The 19,104-nt window shown below is 39.8% G+C and overlaps 1 protein-coding gene across 18 annotated transcripts in view; it reads left to right on the forward strand.

Annotated features, from left to right (window-relative positions):
• Positions 1 to 19,104, forward strand: part of Supt20h (SPT20 homolog, SAGA complex component) — a 47,634-nt gene that overhangs the window by 7,164 nt on the left and 21,366 nt on the right. For 12 of the 18 annotated variants that reach the window (XM_048341473.1, XM_048341483.1, XM_048341479.1 and 9 more), the window contains 6 exons: positions 2,898 to 3,027; positions 3,865 to 3,968; positions 5,562 to 5,678; positions 5,774 to 5,827; positions 6,452 to 6,591; positions 18,856 to 19,012. In XM_048341473.1, coding sequence (XP_048197430.1) covers positions 2,898 to 3,027; positions 3,865 to 3,968; positions 5,562 to 5,678; positions 5,774 to 5,827; positions 6,452 to 6,591; positions 18,856 to 19,012 — 702 coding nt within the window. The remainder of the gene's footprint in view (positions 1 to 2,897; positions 3,028 to 3,864; positions 3,969 to 5,561; positions 5,679 to 5,773; positions 5,828 to 6,451; positions 6,592 to 18,855; positions 19,013 to 19,104) is intronic. The other 6 variants (XM_048341477.1, XM_048341480.1, XM_048341485.1 and 3 more) reach the window with 1 other exon arrangement.

The following is a 19,104-nucleotide window of genomic DNA, read 5'->3' on the forward strand; positions in this document are numbered from 1 at the left end:
TCTTAACTAGAATCAACTCAGTAAGAAACAACTTGCTTGCTTTCCCTCCCTCCCTCCTTCCCTCCCTCCCTTCCTTTGTTCCTTTTTTCTTTATCTTTAAATAGTTCAAGGGGTTTCGGTTCAACATGTCCATTTATGAGTACAATGCATCTTGATCAGTCACTTCTTCCATCATTCTCCAACTGTAACTTGTTTTCTTGAAAAGGTATACATACTCTGAATTTATCTAATTTTGTCTCGAGTCAGCATTCTGGAGACATTTTTTTCTTGCACTGAAAAAGACTTAAAATTTTAGAAACTTTGAGGCTGGGAATATGGCCTAGTGGTAGAGTGCTCGCCTCGTATACATGAAGCCCTGGGTTCAATTCTCCAGCACCACATATATAGAAAACGACCAGAAGTGGTGCTGTGGCTCAGGTGGCAGAGTGCTAGCCTTGAGCAAAAAGAAGCCAGGGACAACGCTCAGGCCCTGAGCCCAAGGCCTAGGACTGGCAAAAAAAAAAAAAAAGGGCTGGGAAATATGGCCTAGTGGCAAGAGTGCTTGCCTCGTATACATGAAGCCCAGGGTTTGATTCCCCAGCACCACATATATAGAAAATGGCCAGAAGTGGCGCTGTGGCTCAAGAGGCAGAGTGCTAGCCTTGAGCAAAAAGAAGCCAGGGACGGTGCTCAGGCCCTGAGTCCAAGACCCAGGACTGGCAAAAAAAAAAAAAATTAGAAATTTTGGTGTTTTTGTTTTATTTATTTATTCATTCATTCCTTCATTCGTTTTTGAGACAAGGTCCACTAGGTAGACCAGGCTGGTCTCAAATTTTGTCCCTGTTCCTCCTGCCTCCTGCCTCCACCTCCCAATGCACAAGATTACAAAACTGTGCTACTGGGTGCATTTTTTGTTTTATTGCGATTTGTTTTGGTTTTTACATTAAAGTTAAGAGTTTGCTGAGTTTTCTTAATTTTCCGATTGTAGTTTCCCAGTGGAAGTCATAGGTGCAGAATTGATCATTTCTATGTTTAATATTAACATATTTATTGTATAAGGTACAAAAAAACAGTGTTGGTTCCGTTGAGACCTTGCAAAAAGTAAATATTCTTGACTCAAACATCTTTCCAAGTAAAATTTTGGATACTTTGATTTAAAAAAAAAAAAAAAAAAAAGGAGGGGTTGGAGGGGTGGCTCAGTAGAGTGCCAACCAGTGAGTGAAAGCATTAGGTCCCAAGTTCGATCAAGTTCCAATCTGTGCCATAAAAATATAATTGAAAAAAAAGTGTTAAAAGAATTAAAGGAATTGTTAAAGGGATTGCTAGTTATATATCATACACATTTCTAAAATTGTGGATTTTGATGTATGTACATTTTATTTCCTGATGGACTTTTAAGTTAAGATGGTTCCTAAGAAGCTGTTATATACTGAATTTATAGAGCATTGCCTAAATTTTTATTTATTATTTCCTCTTACCAACCAGATATTTTTAGACTCAATATCTCAGCTAATACAAGTCTTTTTTTTTTTTTTTTGGCCAGTCCTGGGCCTTGGACTCAGGGCCTGAGCACTGTCCCTGGCTTCTTCCCGCTCAAGGCTAGCACTCTGCCACTTGAGCCACAGCGCCGCTTCTGGCCGTTTTCTGTATATGTGGTGCTGGGGAATCGAACCTAGGGCCTCGTGTATCCGAGGCAGGCACTCTTGCCACTAGGCTATATCCCCAGCCCCTCAGCTAATACAAGTCTTTTTTAAAAAACTTATTTAGATCTACTATAGGCTTGAAATAGTGAAGAAATGTGCACTTGCCGCCATACAGCTACAATGGCTCAAATTCTTCATTAATATGCTTTTATAGGTGTTTTTGTTTTTGCCAGTCCTGAGGCTGGAACTCAGGGCCTGGCTACTGTCCCTAAGCATCTTTTGCTCAAGGCTAGCACTCTACCACTTGAGCCACAACACCACATCTGGCTTTTTCTGTTTATGTGGCACTGAGAAATCAAACCCCCCAGGGCTTTGTGCACATGCTAGGCAAGCACTCCACCACTAAGCAACACTTTTACCTGTATTTTAACATATTCACATTTAATGGTATTTTTGTTTTCTGCCTAAAGTAGTTAATATTTTTATTGCTTTAAGGATTTCCAGTTTGATTTTGATGTTAATTAATTTACGTAGACTGTAGTATTACATAAACATTAAGTTTTCATGCTTGCAGTCCTAGCTATTCAGGAGGCTGAACGGATCATGGTTTGAAACCAGCCTTGACATAAAAGTCCACAAGAGTCCATCTCAAAAATAATCTCACAAAAAGCTGTGCAAGAGGCATGGCTCCAGCCTAACAATCAGAGTCAAAGCTGATTTCAAACCCTGGTACTGACAAAAGTATTTAACTTTCCTACAATATCTATGTTAAAACCTTAATAGTTATGAATCAAAATAAGATTATATCTTTGGAATCTTTTATTTCACATAAAAGCTTTTGATAACACCAAAAAAAAAAAACATTAATTTTAAGCTGGGCCCTGGTGGCTCTCACGCCTGTAATCCTAGCTACTCAGGAGGGTAAGATCTGAGGATAGCAATTCAAAGCCAGCTGGGGCAGGAAAGTCTGTAAGACTCCTATCTCCAAATAACCACCAGAAAACTGGAAGTGGCGCTGTGGATCCAACTACTAGAGCGCTAGCCTTGAGCCAAAGAGTTCAATGACAGCACCCATGCCTAGAGCTCAAGCCCCACAACCAACAAAATTAATAAAGTTTATATTGCTGCCCCATAATACTTTAAATCTTCCCCATCTATTCAAGATTACAGTGTAGAAGGAATGCCAGTAGACTGATTCAGATCTGGTTTTGTGAAATTGTAGCATTTTTCAAGGTTATATTGGATTATTTTCATGAGCTCTGCCTCTTCTTAAAGCAGAAATTAAGAAGAAATGTGAACTTGTTAGAAAAGCTTGTTATACAAGAAACTTTGTCCTGTTTGGTGGTCAATCTCTACCCAGGAAATGAGGGATATTCTCTGATGCTCAGGGGAAAAAATGGATCAGGTAAGACCTCCACAGTATCCAAAATAACTGCCAGGAGCAGGATATTTCATGTAAAAATTAGTTTTTTAACTTATTCAGTGTTGACAGTGATAAAAGGCGACTTTTATTCCCAGTTTTTCTCCTTATGACTTTTGCTAGAATGTTTGAAATTATTCTAGTATATGTGATTATCCTTACTGAACAGGCATTTGGAAAGTATTCTAATTCATATGTCTTTTAGGTCACCTTATAAAAGACATAATTTTTAAATAATTGTGAAATTTAGTTTATTGTTAGTATGTTTATTGATGTTTGTATTCAAAGATACCATAAGAAACTGTAATATGCACTTCATTTTGAATGTATTTTGAGTCTGGAACCTTCAAAATTAAGCAGATACATTGCCTTTTTAATATTTTTTATAAAAATATTTGTTTCTGAGAATATTATTGTATATACTCTTAGATTTCGCTACAGTAATCTGAAACATTGGATGCCAACAGAATTTTGTTCTGAGAGTAGACATTTTTAGATGAGGTATCATCTATTTTCCAGATATGATTAATTAATGTGTAGTAAATGATTAGTTACTTTTATGTTCTGATAATTGATAGCTATGATTTGAACTGTGCTACAGTGTCCGATGTGCTGCTATAATATGTTAGACTGCTTTTCCCTTTCTGTCTAAAATGCTGACTGTTAACAAGTCTTTTAGTAATGTGATTGACTTATAATTAAAGAAGGACATTAGAAAATTTCATTTTACTTTTTTCTTTAAATTTTTTAAAATTTAAATTATGTACCTAAACTTTTGGCTTTCCTAAACATTGCAATAAACCTTCTGTTTTAAAACTTAAGATTCTGAGACCATTCGACTACCTTATGAAGAAGGAGAATTGCTTGAATACTTAGATGCAGAAGAATTACCTCCTATTCTAGTTGATCTTCTAGAAAAATCTCAGGTATAAACTTTTCTTCTGTACAGTGTCCTGCCTGCAGTTAAATGTCAATATAAATACATATTAATACAATTTTTAGGCCGGGTGGCTAATGCCTGTAATCCTAGCTACTTAGGAGACTGAGATCTGAGGATTGCAGTTCAAAGCCAGCCCCGGCAGGAAAGTCCATGAGACTCTTTTTTTTTTGCCAGTCCTGGACCTTGGAGTCAGGGCCTGAGCACTGTCCCTGGCTTCTTTTTGCTCAAGGCTAGCACTCTGCCACTTGAGCCACAGTGCCACTTCTGGCCATTTTCTATATATATGGTGCTGGGGAATCGAACCCAGGGCTTCATGTATACGAGACAAGCGCTCTTGCCACTAGGCCATATTCCCAGCCCCTCATGAGACTCTTATCTCCCATTAACCACCAGAAAACCAGAAGTGGCACTGTGGCTCAAAGTGGTAGAGCCTTGAGCTGAAGATCTCAGGGACAGTGCCCAGGCCCAGAGTTCAAGACCCACGACCTACAAATATATATACTTTATATACATATGTATGTATTAACTTTGGTATTTGATAAATTATATTTAATCTTTTATGGGACATGAACAGGGTCTTGCTTTGTAGCCCAGCTGGGCCTTGAATTAATAGTCCTCCTGCCTCCACCTCCCTATTCCTGTGATAACAAGCTTAGCTATGATACTTAATTTTTACCAGTGTTTTCAACAATGTTAAGAACAAGAAATGATACATTTTGCATTACTATTTTTAAAATGGTGGAATACTTTAACCTATGTACTAGAAAAATGTGCAGGTTATTCAGTTCAAAACTTATTAGAGCTATTAGGTTATCAATTGAAATCTCCCTTTTATGAAGGAAAACTGGGTGTGGTAGGGTATACCTTGAATCTCAGCACTCAAGAGGCAAAGATATTGAAATCCCGATGAAAAGCCAGCTTCGGCAGGAAAAGTCCATGAGACTCTATAGCTCCAATTACACAGCAAAAATTCAGAAGTGGAGCTATGGCTCAAGTGGTAGAATGCTAGCCTTGAGTGAAAACGCTAAGAGACAGGCCCTGAGTTCAAGCCTCAGTACTGGCACACAGACACATACATGGAAAAGAAAGAAGAGAAGGGAACTTCTTTGACTTATTTATGAAGGTTTTTTAAGTTGGGGGCCAGAAACTGGCCTTTATGTGTGTACTTTGTTATAGCCGGCTTTGACAGTCATTACCCTATTCTCCTTTGTTTTTTCCTTGCTGCCTTTTAACTTCAGCAATATTGGGAGTTTTGCTGAGGAAAAAGTTGATCAAGAATGTGAAATGTGGGCTGGGGATATAGCCTAGTGGCAAGAGTGCCTGCCTCGGATACACGAGGCCCTAGGTTCGATTCCCCAGCACCACATATACAGAAAACGGCCAGAAGCGGCGCTGTGGCTCAAGTGGCAGAGTGCTAGCCTTGAGCGGGAAGAAGCCAGGGACAGTGCTCAGGCCCTGAGTCCAAGGCCCAGGACTAGCCAAAAAAAAAAAAAAAAAGAATGTGAAATGTTCCATATAAACTCACTTTTTAAGGCTTTTGAAAAATTATATTCACATAAATGTTTTTCCTCAAAAACAGGTTAATATTTTTCATTGTGGGTGTGTCATAGCAGAAATACGTGACTATAGGCAGTTCAATAATATGAAGCCTCCTAATTACCAAAGCAGGCACATCCTATTACGACCAACCATGCAGGTATGGAATGCTTAATTGAGAAGTTTATTTTTTACAGGATTTATTTCTCCATATGTTCGTAAGAATGTCCATTCATTTTTAAATTTTTATTCCAGACTTTAATCTGTGATGTTCATTCACTAACAAGTGATAACCATAAATGGACCCAGGTTAGTTTTTTTGGTTTGGGGGTTTAGTTTAATTTTTTTTTTATTACTACCTTTAAGTAGATGTACAAAGGAGTTGCCAGTAAGCCTGACTCTTCTCTGTAAAAAACTGGTATGCCTTTTTGAGCTTTACCTGTTAAAGGCCTCGTTACACATTCGATAATCCCTCCCTCAGCCAACTTTAACAGTAAGTCCCAGCAGGTTACTACCTTTTTAAGTTTAAGCAAACCTGACATAATGTAGTTAGGCAAAGTGTAGAATCAGACTTTTCAGTTAACCAAGAGAGCTGTGTTTCATTACAGTCCTGTAAGTTTTGTGAGAAAAGAGGATTTTATCTGTTTGGTTCATTGCTTTATCCCCAGTAGTTAGAACTAAGCTTAGCACACAGTAGGTATTTTAAGTATTTGTATGATTGATGAATATTCACTCTTACAGTTTGACTATTTCATACAATGTACAAATTACTAGATTCCTGTTATTTTCTCATTGTTGTCAAGTTTCTGAAATTTATACACTAGTGTTGGGAACTAGAATTTACTGCATTTTACTATAGTCTTACAATGAATATTTCTTAAGTGACATGTATGATTACTCTTTGAAAACCTATGTCTGTTATATACATTTCAGGAAGACAAGCTGTTGCTTGAGAGCCAACTGATTCTGGCTACAGCTGAACCACTGTGTCTTGATCCTTCTGTAGCAGTAGCCTGCACTGCAAACAGACTGCTCTATAACAGGCAGAAGATGAATACTCGCCCAATGAAACGGTAGTTGCTCACACTTGTATCATAAGTACCACTAAATTCTACTATTTACTTTTCCTTCAAGTATAAGTACTTTTAATTGGAGATACTTTAAGAATTGGAGATCCTTAAAAAAATAAGATTTTAATGTTATGAAATTCTTTAATACTCTTAGCATTCTTTAATACTCTTTATTTATTCTTTAATACTCTTTAATTCTTTAATACTCTTAGTGTAGTGAAATGATGAATTTTCTATAATTTTTTAACGTAACATTTCTGTGTAAGTAGAGAAACTGAAAAGAGATCAGGATAAAGTATCAACAGAGGAAATAACTTCATTGCTTTCTGGAGCTGCCCGTTTAAGTGGGCACTAAGCAGGGTACTGGTAGCTCATACCTGTAAATCCTAGCTACTCCTGAAGCTGAGATCTGAGCATTATGGTTTGTAGCCAGACCAGGGAAGAAAATCCATTATACTCTTATTTCCAATTAACCAGCAAAAAGCTGAAATGGTAGAGTGCTAGCCTTGAGTACCCAGGCCCTGACTCCTAACCCCAGGACTGGCACACACATACAAAAAAGTGGGCACTTTTCATTCATTTCATTAGCTACATTCCCAGATTTTATGATACACATCTACTTATGTGTGATAAAAAGCCTGTTTAAGGCATAGTACGCATAGAACGTTGTAGCTAAGGATGAAATCCAGTGGCTTGCTCATGCTAATAAGTACTACATACCTATCAGTTTTTTGCAATAAAGTCTTAATACATACCTTAAGCTGGCCTTGAGCTGTTGATCTTTCTCAGCTTCCAAACTGCTTGGATTACAGGTGTGTAAGACCTGTGCAGCTGGTGGTATACCAGTTTTCATATGGATCTAGGAATTGTTGATTTCTTTTGAGTTATTTATTTGTTAAGATGTCCTGGTGAATTTTAGTTTCTTATGTGCCTAGATCAGAAATAAGTTTCCTGTCCCTTAACTTTTTTTAAAATTTTTTTAAATTTTTCTTATTTGTTGTCAGAGTGATATACAGAAAGGTTACAGTTTCATATGTGAGGCCTTGGGTACATTTCTTGTACTGTTTGTTACCTCCTCCCTCTTAACCTCCCTCTCCTCTCCCGCCATGAGTTGTTCAGTTGGTTTATACCAAATAGTTTTGCAAGTATTGCTTTTGTAGTCGTTTGTCTTTTTATCCTTTGTCTCTCGATTTTGATATTCCTTTTCACTTTCCTAGTTCTAGTACCAGTATATACAGTTTCCAGTGTACTCAGATAAGATAAAGTGATAGTCCGGGTACAACCACAGGAAGGGGGTACAAGAGGATCATCAGCAATAGAAGCTACGGTTTCACATGGCATGTTGAAATTAATTACAACAGTGACATAACAATTGTCTCCATAACATGGAGTTCATTTCACTTAGCATTATTTTATGCATTCATAAGAGCATAGCTATTAGGCTCTTGTGATCCTCTGCTGAAACCTGTGCTAATTATTCCTTATGAGGGAGACCATAGAGTCCATGTTTCTTTGGGTCTGGCTCACTTCACTTAGTATAATTTTTTCCAAGTCCTTCCATTTCCTTACAAATGGGGCAATGTCATTCTTTCTGATAGAGGCATAAAATTCCATTGTGTATATGTACCACATTTTCCTGATCCATTCATCTACTGAGAGGCATCTGGGTTGGTTCCATATTTTAGCTATGACAAATTGTGCTGTGATGAACATTGTTGTGCTGGTGGCTTTAGTGTGTTCTTGTTGGTGGTCTTTTGGGTAGATGCCCAAAAGTGGGGCTGCTGGGTCAGGGGAGCTACATGTTTAACCTTTTGAGGAATCTCCATACCGTGTGCCAGAGTGGCTGAACCAGTTTACTTTCCCACCAACAATGAAGTAGGGTTCCCTTTTGGCCACATCCTCTCCAACATTTATTATTGTTAGTTTTCTTGATAACGGACATTCTTACTGTGGTGAGATGGAATCTCAATGTTGTTTTGATTTGCATTTCTTTTATGGCCAGTGATGTAGAGCACTTTTTCATATGTCTCTTGGCCATTCTCATTTCCTCATCAGAGAAGTCTCTTTTTAAATCTTTAGCCCACTTGATGATGGAGCTATTGGTTCTTTGCGGTTTTGTTTTGGAGGAATGTAATTTTTTTAGTTCTGCATATATTTTAGCTATGTGGCCTTTGTCCATTGTATGGCCGGTAAAGATCTTTTCCCAATCTCTGGGCTTTCTGTTTATCTTGCGCACTATGTCCTTTGCAGTGCAGAAGCTCTGCAGTGTGATGCAGTCCCATTTGTCCATCCTTTATTTGATTTTTAGCATTTCTGTGTCTTTGTTAAGGAAGTTCCATCCTGTGCCAAGGAACCCAAGTGTTTCTCCTACACTTTCTTTTAGTGTTTTCAGGGTATCTGTTTTTATTTCAAGGTCTTTGATGCATTTTGAATTGATTTTGGTGCAGGGTGATATATAAGGATCTAGTTTTAGTTTGTTGCAGGTTTTGAGCCAGGTTTGCCAGCACCAATTGTTAAAGAGGCTATCTTCCATCCTATTTTTTTAGCTCCTTTATCAAAGATTAAGTAGGCATAGTTCTGTGGGTTCATTTCTGGGTCTTCAATTCTGTTCCATTGGTCTTCAGGCCTGTTTCAGTGCCAATACCAAGCTGTTTTTATTACTATAGCTTTATAATACAGCTTGAAGCTGAGTATTGTAATTCCTCCAGCACTGTTCTTTCTGCTTAGGATTGTTTTTGCTATTTGTGGTCTTTTGATGAATTTCTGGATTGCTTCCTCTATTTCATTAAAAAAAAATGGTGTTAGGATATTAATGGGTATTGCATTGAATTTGTAGATAGCTTTTGGCGATATTGCCATTTTGACTATGTTAATCCCCCCAATCCAGGTGCATGGGAGGTTTTTCCATTTCCTTAGTTCTGCCTTAATTTTGTTCTTCATGTTTTTAAAGTTCTCATCATAGATGTCTTTCACTTCTTTGGTTAAGGTTATTCCTAGGTATTTTATGTTTTCTGAGGCTATTGCAAAAGGAGTTGCTTTCCTGATTTCAGCCTTGGCGATCGGGTCCATTGATTTTTTTTTTTATTTATTTAATTTATTTTTTTATTAATTGAACACAAATTTTATGACAAGGTGTTGTGCAAAAAGGGTACAGTTACATAGTAGGGCAGTGTGTACATTTCTTGTGATATCTTACGTCCTGTTTTTCTATCTCTTCTCTAGGTCAGGTAGACATATATACAATATACAATGTATCAAGAACATATACAGTAGCCACGTGGCCACGCCCAAGAAAGTTCACCTAGGGCTTTAAATGTAATGTTGATATTAGACAATATGTAGACAGTAGTCTTATATGAATGTACATACCTAGCTTTTGAGCTATTGCATTCCACTGAGAGGTCAATTTTTGACCTTTATATGTTGAGTAATTGTTTGGTTTTAGTTACATACTGTTGGGACGCTGCCTCACTCCTGTGGGGAATACTACTTGACAAGCAGTTTTTGGTTTCACAGACTTGGTCTCTACTGTCTCTCCGTCTCCCTTTGTTAACAGTCATATATCAGGGAGATCATGCCCCTTTGTTTTCTGTGTTCTAGGCTTGTCTCGCTCAACATTATTTGTTCGAGTTCTGACCATTTCCCTGCGAATAACAATATTTCACCATTCCTAATCGCTATGTAGTATTCCATTGTGTATAAGTACCATATTTTTTGGATCCATTCATCTGTGGAGGGGCATCTGGGTTGTTTCCATATTTTGGTTATTGTGAATTGTGCCGCGATAAACATGGAAGTACAAATGTCTTTTTGATATCTTGGGGTTTGCTGTTTAGGATAGATGCCTAGGAGTGGTAGGCTGAGTCATAGGGTAGGTCTATGTTGAGCTTTTTGAGAAACCTCCATACTGTTCTCCAAAGTGGTTGTACTAATTTGCACTCCCACCAAAAATGGAGAAGGGTTCCTCTTTCCCCGCACCCCCTCCAGCATTTGTTGTTGCCTGAGTTCAGAGTATAGGCCATTCTAACTGGGGTGAGGTGGTATCTCAGGGTTGTTTTTATTTGCATTTCCTTTACTAGCAGGGATGTTGAGCATTTCCTCATGTGTTTCTTTGCCATTTTTATATCTTCTCTTGTGAAGTCTCCCTTTAGCTCCTTTGCCCATTTCCTAATAGGTTTATTGGGCTTGGAGGAGCTTAGTTTTTTGAGTTCTCTGTAGATGACAGATATCAGGCCTTTGTCTGTTGCTGTGCTGGTAAATATCCTTTCCTATATTGTTGGCTGTCTTTCTATTTTGGTGGCTATGTCCTTAGCTGTGCAGAAACTTTTTAATTTGTAGTAGTCCCATTTGTCGAGTCTTTCCCCTATTTGTTGTGCCCCTGGGACTCTATTCAGGAAGTTCCTTCCTGTGCCTATAAGTTCTAGTGTCTTTCCTACTCTGTCCTTCAGTACTTCCCTTAAGGATTCAGGTCTGATGTTGAGGTCCTTGATCCATTTTGAGTTGATCTTGGTGCATGGTGATAGGCTTGGGTCTACTTTGAGTTTTCTGCATATGGCTGCCCAGTTCTCCCAGCACCAGTAGTTGAAGAGGCTATGTTTATTCCATTGTATGTCTTTAGCTCCTTTGTCGAATATCAGTTGGCTGTAAGAGTGCAGTTTTATTTCTGGGTCTTCAATTCTAATCCATTGGTCTTCCGATCTGTTTTTATACCAATACCATGCTGTTTTTGTTATGATGGCCTTGTAGTAGAGCTTGAAGTCTGCTATTATGATACCTCCTGCACTGCTTTTTTTGCCTAGATTTGCTTTGGCTATTCTAGGTTTTTTGCTGTTCCATATTAATTTATGGATTGGTTTCTCTATTTCAGTGAAGAATGTGGCTGGGATTTTGATAGGTATTGCATTGAATTTGTATAACAATTTGGGCAATATGGCCATTTTCAGTATATTGATTCTGCCTACCCATGAGCATGGGAGGTCTTTCCATCTCCTTGTGTCTTCTTTGATTTCCCTTATTAGATTTTTATAGTTTTCATTAAATAGGTCCGTCGCGTCCTTGGTTAAGTTGATTCCTAGGTACTTTATTCATTTTTTGGCTACAGTAAATGGAATTATTTCCATAATTTCCTTTTCTGTTTGTATATTGCTGGTGTACAGAAAAGCTGCTGACTTTTGTGGATTGATTTTGTATCCTGCTACTTTGCCAAATAGGTGTAGGAGTTTGGGGACTGAGTTTTTTGGGTCCGTCAGATATAAGATCATGTCATCTGCGAATAGGGATAGTTTGATTTCTTCCTTGCCGATGTGGATCCCTTTGATGTCCTCCTCTTGCCTTATTGCTATGGCTAGGGATTCCAGCACTATGTTCAAAAGAAGTGGGGAGAGTGGGCATCCTTGTCTTGTTCCTGAGTTTAGGGGGAATGATTTAAGTTTCTCTCCATTTAATATGATATTAGCAATTGGTCTGTTGTATATGGCTTTTATTGTTTTGAGGAATGTTCCATCTATTCCTGTTCTCTCCAAAGCCTTTAATAGGTATGGATGTTGTATTTTATCAAAGGCTTTTTGCGCATCGACTGAGATAACAATGTAATTCTTAATTTTAGATCTGTTTATGTGGTGAATTACATTGATTGATTTACGGATGTTGAACCATCCTTGTGACTGGGATGAAGCCTACTTGGTCATGATGTATGATTTTCTTGATCAGTTTCTGGATCCTGTTAGCTAATATTTTGTTGAGGAGCTTTGCGTCTGTGTTCATTAGTGATATTGGTCTGTAGTTCTCTTTTTTTGTTGGGTCTTTGCCTGGTTTGGGAATGAGTATGATATTGGCTTCATAGAATGAGTTTGGGATTTCTCCCTCTGTTTCTATTTCGCGGAAGAGTTTGAGGAGTATTGGTATTAGCTCATCACTAAAGGTTTTGTAGATTCGTTGGTGAATCTATCTGGGCCTGGGCTTTTCTTTGTTGGGAGGTTCTTGATTACCTCCTGTATCTCACTGTAAGTTATTGGTTTATTTAGTTGATTTATTTCTTCTTGGTTCAGTTTGGGCAGTTTGTACTTCTCTAAGAATTGATCCATTTCTGTAAAATTATTGTTTTTTGCTGAGTAGAGGTTTTGGAAATAGTTCCTTATGATTGTTTGAATATCGTGTGCACTTGTTGTAATTTTTCCGGTGGAGTCCTTGATTTTACGTATATGAGTCTCTTCTCTTCTTTTTTTTGTAAGTCTTGCAAGGGGTCTGTCAATTTTGTTTATTTCTCAAAGAACCAGCTTTTAGTCTTATTTATTTGTTGAATGGTCTTTCTATTTTCAATCAGATTTATCTCTTCTTTAATCTTTGTGATCTCTCCCCTCCTAATCGTTTTAGATTCTGTCATTTCTTGTTTCTCCAGTTGTTTTAGTGTCATTGTGAGGTTATTCACCTGCTTTACTTCCATTCTTTTAATGTGAGTGCTGAGGGCAATGATCTTGCCCCTCAATACTGCCTTAGATGTGTCCCATAGGTTTCTTTGTGATGTGTTTTCATTGTCATTGTGGCTTATCAATTCATTGATTTCATCTTTAATTTGGTCTGTGGCCCAAGTGTTGGATAGCAGTGTGTGGTTTAGCCTCCAAGAGTGTGTATAGCCTCTGTGGTATCCTTTGTTGTTGAGGGTTACCTTTAATCCACTGTGATCAGATATAATACATGGGATGACGTCAATACTTTTGTATTTGCTGAGGTTCTTTGTGTGGGCTATGACGTGGTCTATTTTGGAATATGATCCATGGGCTGCTGAAAAGAAGGTGTATTGGGTCTCTGTAGGGTGGAAGATTCTGTATAGGTCTGTCAGATTCATTTGGGAAATGGTGTTACTTATGTCCTCAGCTCCCTTGCTAATCCTCTGGGTGTTGGATCTGTCTCTTGGAAAGAGTGGGGTCACACACCATGATTGTGTTTGCATCTATCTTGTTCTGTAATTCTGTGAGAATTTGCTTGACATATGTAGGGCCTCTTTTGTTTGGTGAGTATACATTTATCACCGTGATGTCTTGATTTTGGATTTTTCCTTGTATTAAAATGTAGTGTCCTTCTGTGTCTTTTTGAGTTGATTTTAATGAAAAGTCCAGCTTGTCTGAGATCAGGATGGCTACACCTGCCATTTTGGTAGGTGCGTTTGCTTGGAAGATCTTGCTCCATCCTTTCATTCGGAGCCTGTTTTTGTCCCTTGCTGTAAGGTGGGTCTCTTGTAGACAACAGATGCCAACTTTTTGTTTGCGGATCCATTCTGCCAGTCTGCTTCTCTTTATCGGAGAGTTTATACCATTTATATTCAAAGAGATCAAGGATAAGAGTGTTTTTTTCTCCTTCCATTTTCTTTTTTTTTTTTTTTTTTTTTTTTTTTTTTTTGGCCAGTCCTGGGCCTTGGACTCAGGGCCTGAGCACTGTCCCAGGCTTCTTTTTGCTCAAGGCTAGCACTCTGCCGCTTGAGCCACAGCGCCACTTCTGGCCGTTTTCTGTATATGTGGTGCTGGGGAATCGAACCCAGGGCCTCATGTGTACGATGCAAGCTCTCTTGCCACTAGGCCATATCCCCAGCCCCTCCTTCCATTTTCTTCTTGTTGGGCTGTTTTTTCCTCTTTTTTTTTCTTGTCTTTAGTGAGCTTCTCTTTCTCTTGGGCTCTGGCTATTGTCGTTTCCATCTGTTTCTGTCTGTGTGTCTTGTACGATCTCTGTTGGGTGGGATTCCCCTCTTAGAATTCGCTGTAGGTCTGGCTTTTTATTCACATACTCCTTTAGATCCTCTTTGCTATGGAAAGATCTGGTTTTCCCTTCAAATGTGAACTCCAATTTCGCTGGATATTTAATCCTGGGTTGCATATTGTTTGCCTGTAGTACTTGGATGGTGTTCTTCCACTCACTTCGTGCTTGGTAGGTTTGTGTAGAGAGGTCTCCTGTTATTCGGATTCTCTTCCCATTGTAGAAAATTTCCTTCTTCGCTTTGGCTGAATTCAGAATTTGCTCTTTAATCTTGAGGTCTGAAGTCTTGAATATTATGTGCCTTGGGGTGGCTTTTCTGGGGTCTGGCCTGCCAGGTGTCCTATAGGCTTCTGTTACCTGGATGGGGTCCCCTGTGAGATTGGGGAAGTTTTCTGCAATAACTTTATTGAGAACATGTTTAAGCCCTCTGCTCTGGTATTCGGCTCCTTCTTCTATTCCAATTATACGCAGATTATATCTCTTGTCTTTGTCCATTAGTTCCTGGATTAGTCTGCCCTGAAGCTTCACCGTTTCTTGGAGTGTGGTCATTTTCTGGTTGTTGTCGGCTGCTTCATCATCCAGGCGAGAGATTCTGGATTCCATATGGTCCACTCTTTGTGTTATGATTTCAATTGCAGAGTTTATGGATGACAGAGATCTATTTATGGTTGTCAGATCAGCCCTGATCGTGGAAATTTCTTCCTTTAAAGAGTTGTATTTTAAATCTATCTTTTCATGCATTTCAATTATCAGGATGTTAAGGTTTTCTTTAAAGGAGGCTTGCATTGTATCCATTTTTGCTTCCATTTGTTTCTTGGCTTCCTGGGTGTCCTTCAAGATTTCCACTCTAAACTCGTGGAATTGTTTTCTGATTTCATTTCTGACACTTTCCATCATTCCTGTTAACATGGCCTCATTTGCTTTTTTAATCTCCATCTCCTCTTCAGTCGTGCTGCTTTTTGGAGCTGGCGAGTTGGCTTGCTCTTTGTGGAACTGTTATGTTTCTTTGTGATTTGCGCATCTTGAGATCTGTGGATGGCTTCTCAGGTTTGGTTTGTAGCTCTGCTCTCCCTCCTGTGTAGGCGCGTCTACCAGAGCAGGTGCTGCCGCTGTGGCCCCGCCCACCAGTGCGGGGTACGCCTACCAGAGTGGGCGCTGGCTCCGGGGGCCCTGCCCACCTGTGCGCTGTGCGCCGGCTACAACAGGCGCTGGCGCTGTGGTCCCATCCACTTTAGTGGGGTACGCCTCCCTGAGCGAGCCCCGGGTTGTTGGGTTGTGTTTGCGCCCTCCCGCAAGTCCGTTGGGGGGGGGGGGGCGGTATGTGTGGGGCCCAGTGGGATCGACTGTCCAGGCGTGGGTTAGCACCCTCAGACCTCGCCTCCGCTGCGAGGGGGGGATGTGATCAGGCCCAGGTGTCCCTGCTGTGCTGGTATTGCCCACCCCTGTTGGGAAGGGGGCAGGATCGATGGGGGCAGGATCGATTCGGCCAGATCTGGATCCTGTGTGGCCTTGGGGCTGCTCCGCCCTTCCCTTGCTAAAATGATTTCCCAGCGCCTGATGGGAGCTTCCCCCCTGATTTGGGGTTCTTTGTTCCCTTGGGGTGGGGAGGGGTATGGGGGAGATCTAGCTTCTTTGTAGGGCTTGGGTCTCTGATAGCTGGTCTCCAGTTGGGTGAGGGGGTAATGGGGGACCCACTGATCCTGGATTGTGTGTGTGTCCCGCGCAGCCGTTGGTCCTTCAGGGGGTGGCAAAGTGTCGTGGTGGCTTCCCCAGTTCCTTTCTTCTGCCACGCTGGGTTCCCCAGCCGCAGTCTGTCCGAACCCGGTGTGGACCCAAACTTCTCGTGGCTGCCGTTGTATGTCTTGGTCTGCACCCTCCCTAGTGACCGTGGGGTCTCCTGCTGTCTGAATTCTGAGCTCCTGGCAGCCTGTCTGCTGATCGCCGGGTTCCCCTTTCCCAGCCTGGCCCCGTTTGGGCCAGGGTCGGCTGGTAGGGGGAGGGTGCCCCGGAGATTCTCCGGCTCTGTGTAGGTTTTTGGCTCTTCTTTTTTACTCCTTTGTGTTTTCCTGCGTATCTCCACTGCTTCTGGCTGCTGCTTTTGCTGGGTTCTTGATGGGGTGTTGGGTGTTGGAGTTCCCAGCTCGCTATTCAGTTGGAGCGAGTCGGGGTGCCTCCCTACTGTTTTGGCGCCATCTTTCTCTCTCCCGGGTCCATTGATTTTTGAGGGTTTAGTTTATATCCTGCAACTTTGCCAAAGTTTTGGATCAGCTCTAGTAGCTTGGGGGTAGAGTCTATGGGTTTCTTTAGGTATAGGATCATGTAATCTGCGAAGAGAGAAAGTTTAACTTCATCTTTTCCTATTTGGATCCCCTTTATGTTTTCTTCTTGCCTAATTGCTCTGGCTAGGCATTCTAGTACTATGTTGAAGAGGAGGGGAGAGAGCGGACATCCCTGTCTTGCTTCTGATTTTAAAGGGAATGGCTTTAGCTTTTCACCATTTAGAATTGTGCTTGCTTTTGGTTTGTCATAAACTGCCTTTATTGTATTCAGGAATGTTCCCTGGAATCCCAATTTTTCCAGGGCTTTTATCATAATGGGTACTGGATTTTATCAAACACCTTTTCTGCATCCAGAGATATAACCATGTGATTCTTTACCTTGCTCCAGTTGATGTGGTGGATTATATTAATTGACTTGTGTATATTGAACCAACTTTGCATCCCTGGGATGAATCCAGTTTGATCATAGTATGATTTTTTTTTTTTTTTGATAACCTGTTGAAGTCGATTGGCCAGAATTTTGTTGAGAATTTTTGCATCAATGTTCATTAGGGAAATCGGTCTATAATTCTCTTTCCATGATGTGTCCCTGCCTGGTTTGGTGATGAGGGTTATACTGGCTTCACAGAATATGTTTGGTAGTGAACTTTCCCTCTCAATTTCATTGAAGAGTTTGAGAAATATTGGTGTGAGTTCTGTTTTGAAGGCCTTGTAGAATTCTGCAGTGAATCCGTCTGGACCTGGGCTTTTCTTGGATGGGAGATCACTTATTGCCGTTTCTATTTCAATGCTGGATATGGGTCTGTGTCGAAGGTTTAACTCTTCATGGTTGAGTTTGGGGATATCAGTTTTTTCTAGGAAATCGTCCATTTCTTCCAGGTTCTCGAATTTGTTGGCATACAGGTTTGCAAAATAGTCTCTTATTGTGTTCTGAATTTTGGTTGTTTCTGTGGTGATGTTACCTGTTTCATCTCTTGTTTATTTGGGTATGCTGCCTTCGTTTTTTGGTCAGGTTTGCTAGGGGTCTGTCTATCTTGTTGATTTTTTCAAAGAACCAACTCTTTGTTTCATTGATTCTTTCGATGGTTTCTTTTGTCTCTAATTCATTTAATTCTGATTTGATTTTAATTATTTGCTTCCATCTATTGACTTGGGGTTTGTCTTGTTGTTCTCTTTCGAGGAGATAAAGGTGCTTCCTTAAGTTGTTGAGTTGCTGTTTCTCCAGTTTGTTGGTGAAGGCACTCAGAGATATAAATTTCCCTCTGAGTACTGCCTTTGCTGTGTCCCAAAGGAGCTGGTACTTTGTTTACTCAATTTGGTTGAATTCCATATACATTTGAGTTTCTGTCCTAATTTCTTCAATGACCCACTGATGGTTCAGCAGTGTGTTCTTTAGTCTTCATGAGTTGCAGAATTTTCTGTGTTGGCTGTTTGAATTGAGGTCTAATTATATTCCATTGTGGTCTGAGAGAATGCAGGGAATTATTTTGATGCTTCTGAATTTGTATAGATTTTCTTTGTGCCCTAAGATGTGATCTATTTTAGAGAGTGTTCCATGTGCTCCTGAGAAGAATGTGTATTCTGTTGTTGCTGGGTGGAATATTGTGTAGATGTCTGTTAAGTCTGGTTGGTCTATGCAGTTGTTTAGTTCTGTGGTTTCTTTGTTCAGTTTTTGGTGTGTTGATCTTTCCAGAGGTGACAATGGAGTGTTAATGTCTCCAGCTATCAATGTGTTTGGGTCTATGAGTGTTTTTAGAGTCAGTAGTGTTTGTTTGATGAAGTTGGGTGCTCCTGTATTTGGTGTGTAGATATTTAGGATGGTTATCCTCCTGTAGGAGAGATCCCTTAACTTTCTATAGCTAGTTTCTTCTAATCATTCATGTCTTAGCGCACTCGTTTTTCTTTGTTTCAGTCCCTTTCTTCCCTCCCTTTTCTCATGTAGCACTCCCATTCACTTGCTCCTCACAGAACTGGATTTTCCCCTCAATGCATATTTTGTTATCTGAATTTCGAATTATCTTTTACTTACAGTTGTTTTCCTTGTGGACTATAAGTTTCATGGTAATGGGAATTTGGTTTGACTTGCTTATTTTTACTTCACCTGTGCCTAGGACATTGCTTGACATGTGATAATGTTCCATAAATATTTGTGATTTTATTTAATATTTAATATTTACTAGTTTAAACCCATGTATATCATAAGTCAGTTAGCTTTGTTGAACGCGTATTTTTACTCTTTCAGGTGTTTCAAGAGGTATTCCAGGTCCTCCTTGAATCGGCAGCAGGATCTATCTCACTGTCCCCCTCCTCCTCAGCTGAGATTACTTGATTTCTTGCAGAAAAAAAAGGAAAGAAAGGCAGGTCAGCATTATGACCTCAAAATTTCTAAAGCAGGCAATGTAAGTATATATTGTCATAATTTAAACTAAGCTTAACTTTTTTAGAGGCTTGCCTTCAAGAGTTTTGATATAATTACGTTTTTTTTAAATTT

Source organism: Perognathus longimembris, chromosome 3 (assembly GCF_023159225.1).
Source record: "Perognathus longimembris pacificus isolate PPM17 chromosome 3, ASM2315922v1, whole genome shotgun sequence".
NCBI lineage: Eukaryota > Metazoa > Chordata > Mammalia > Rodentia > Heteromyidae > Perognathus > Perognathus longimembris.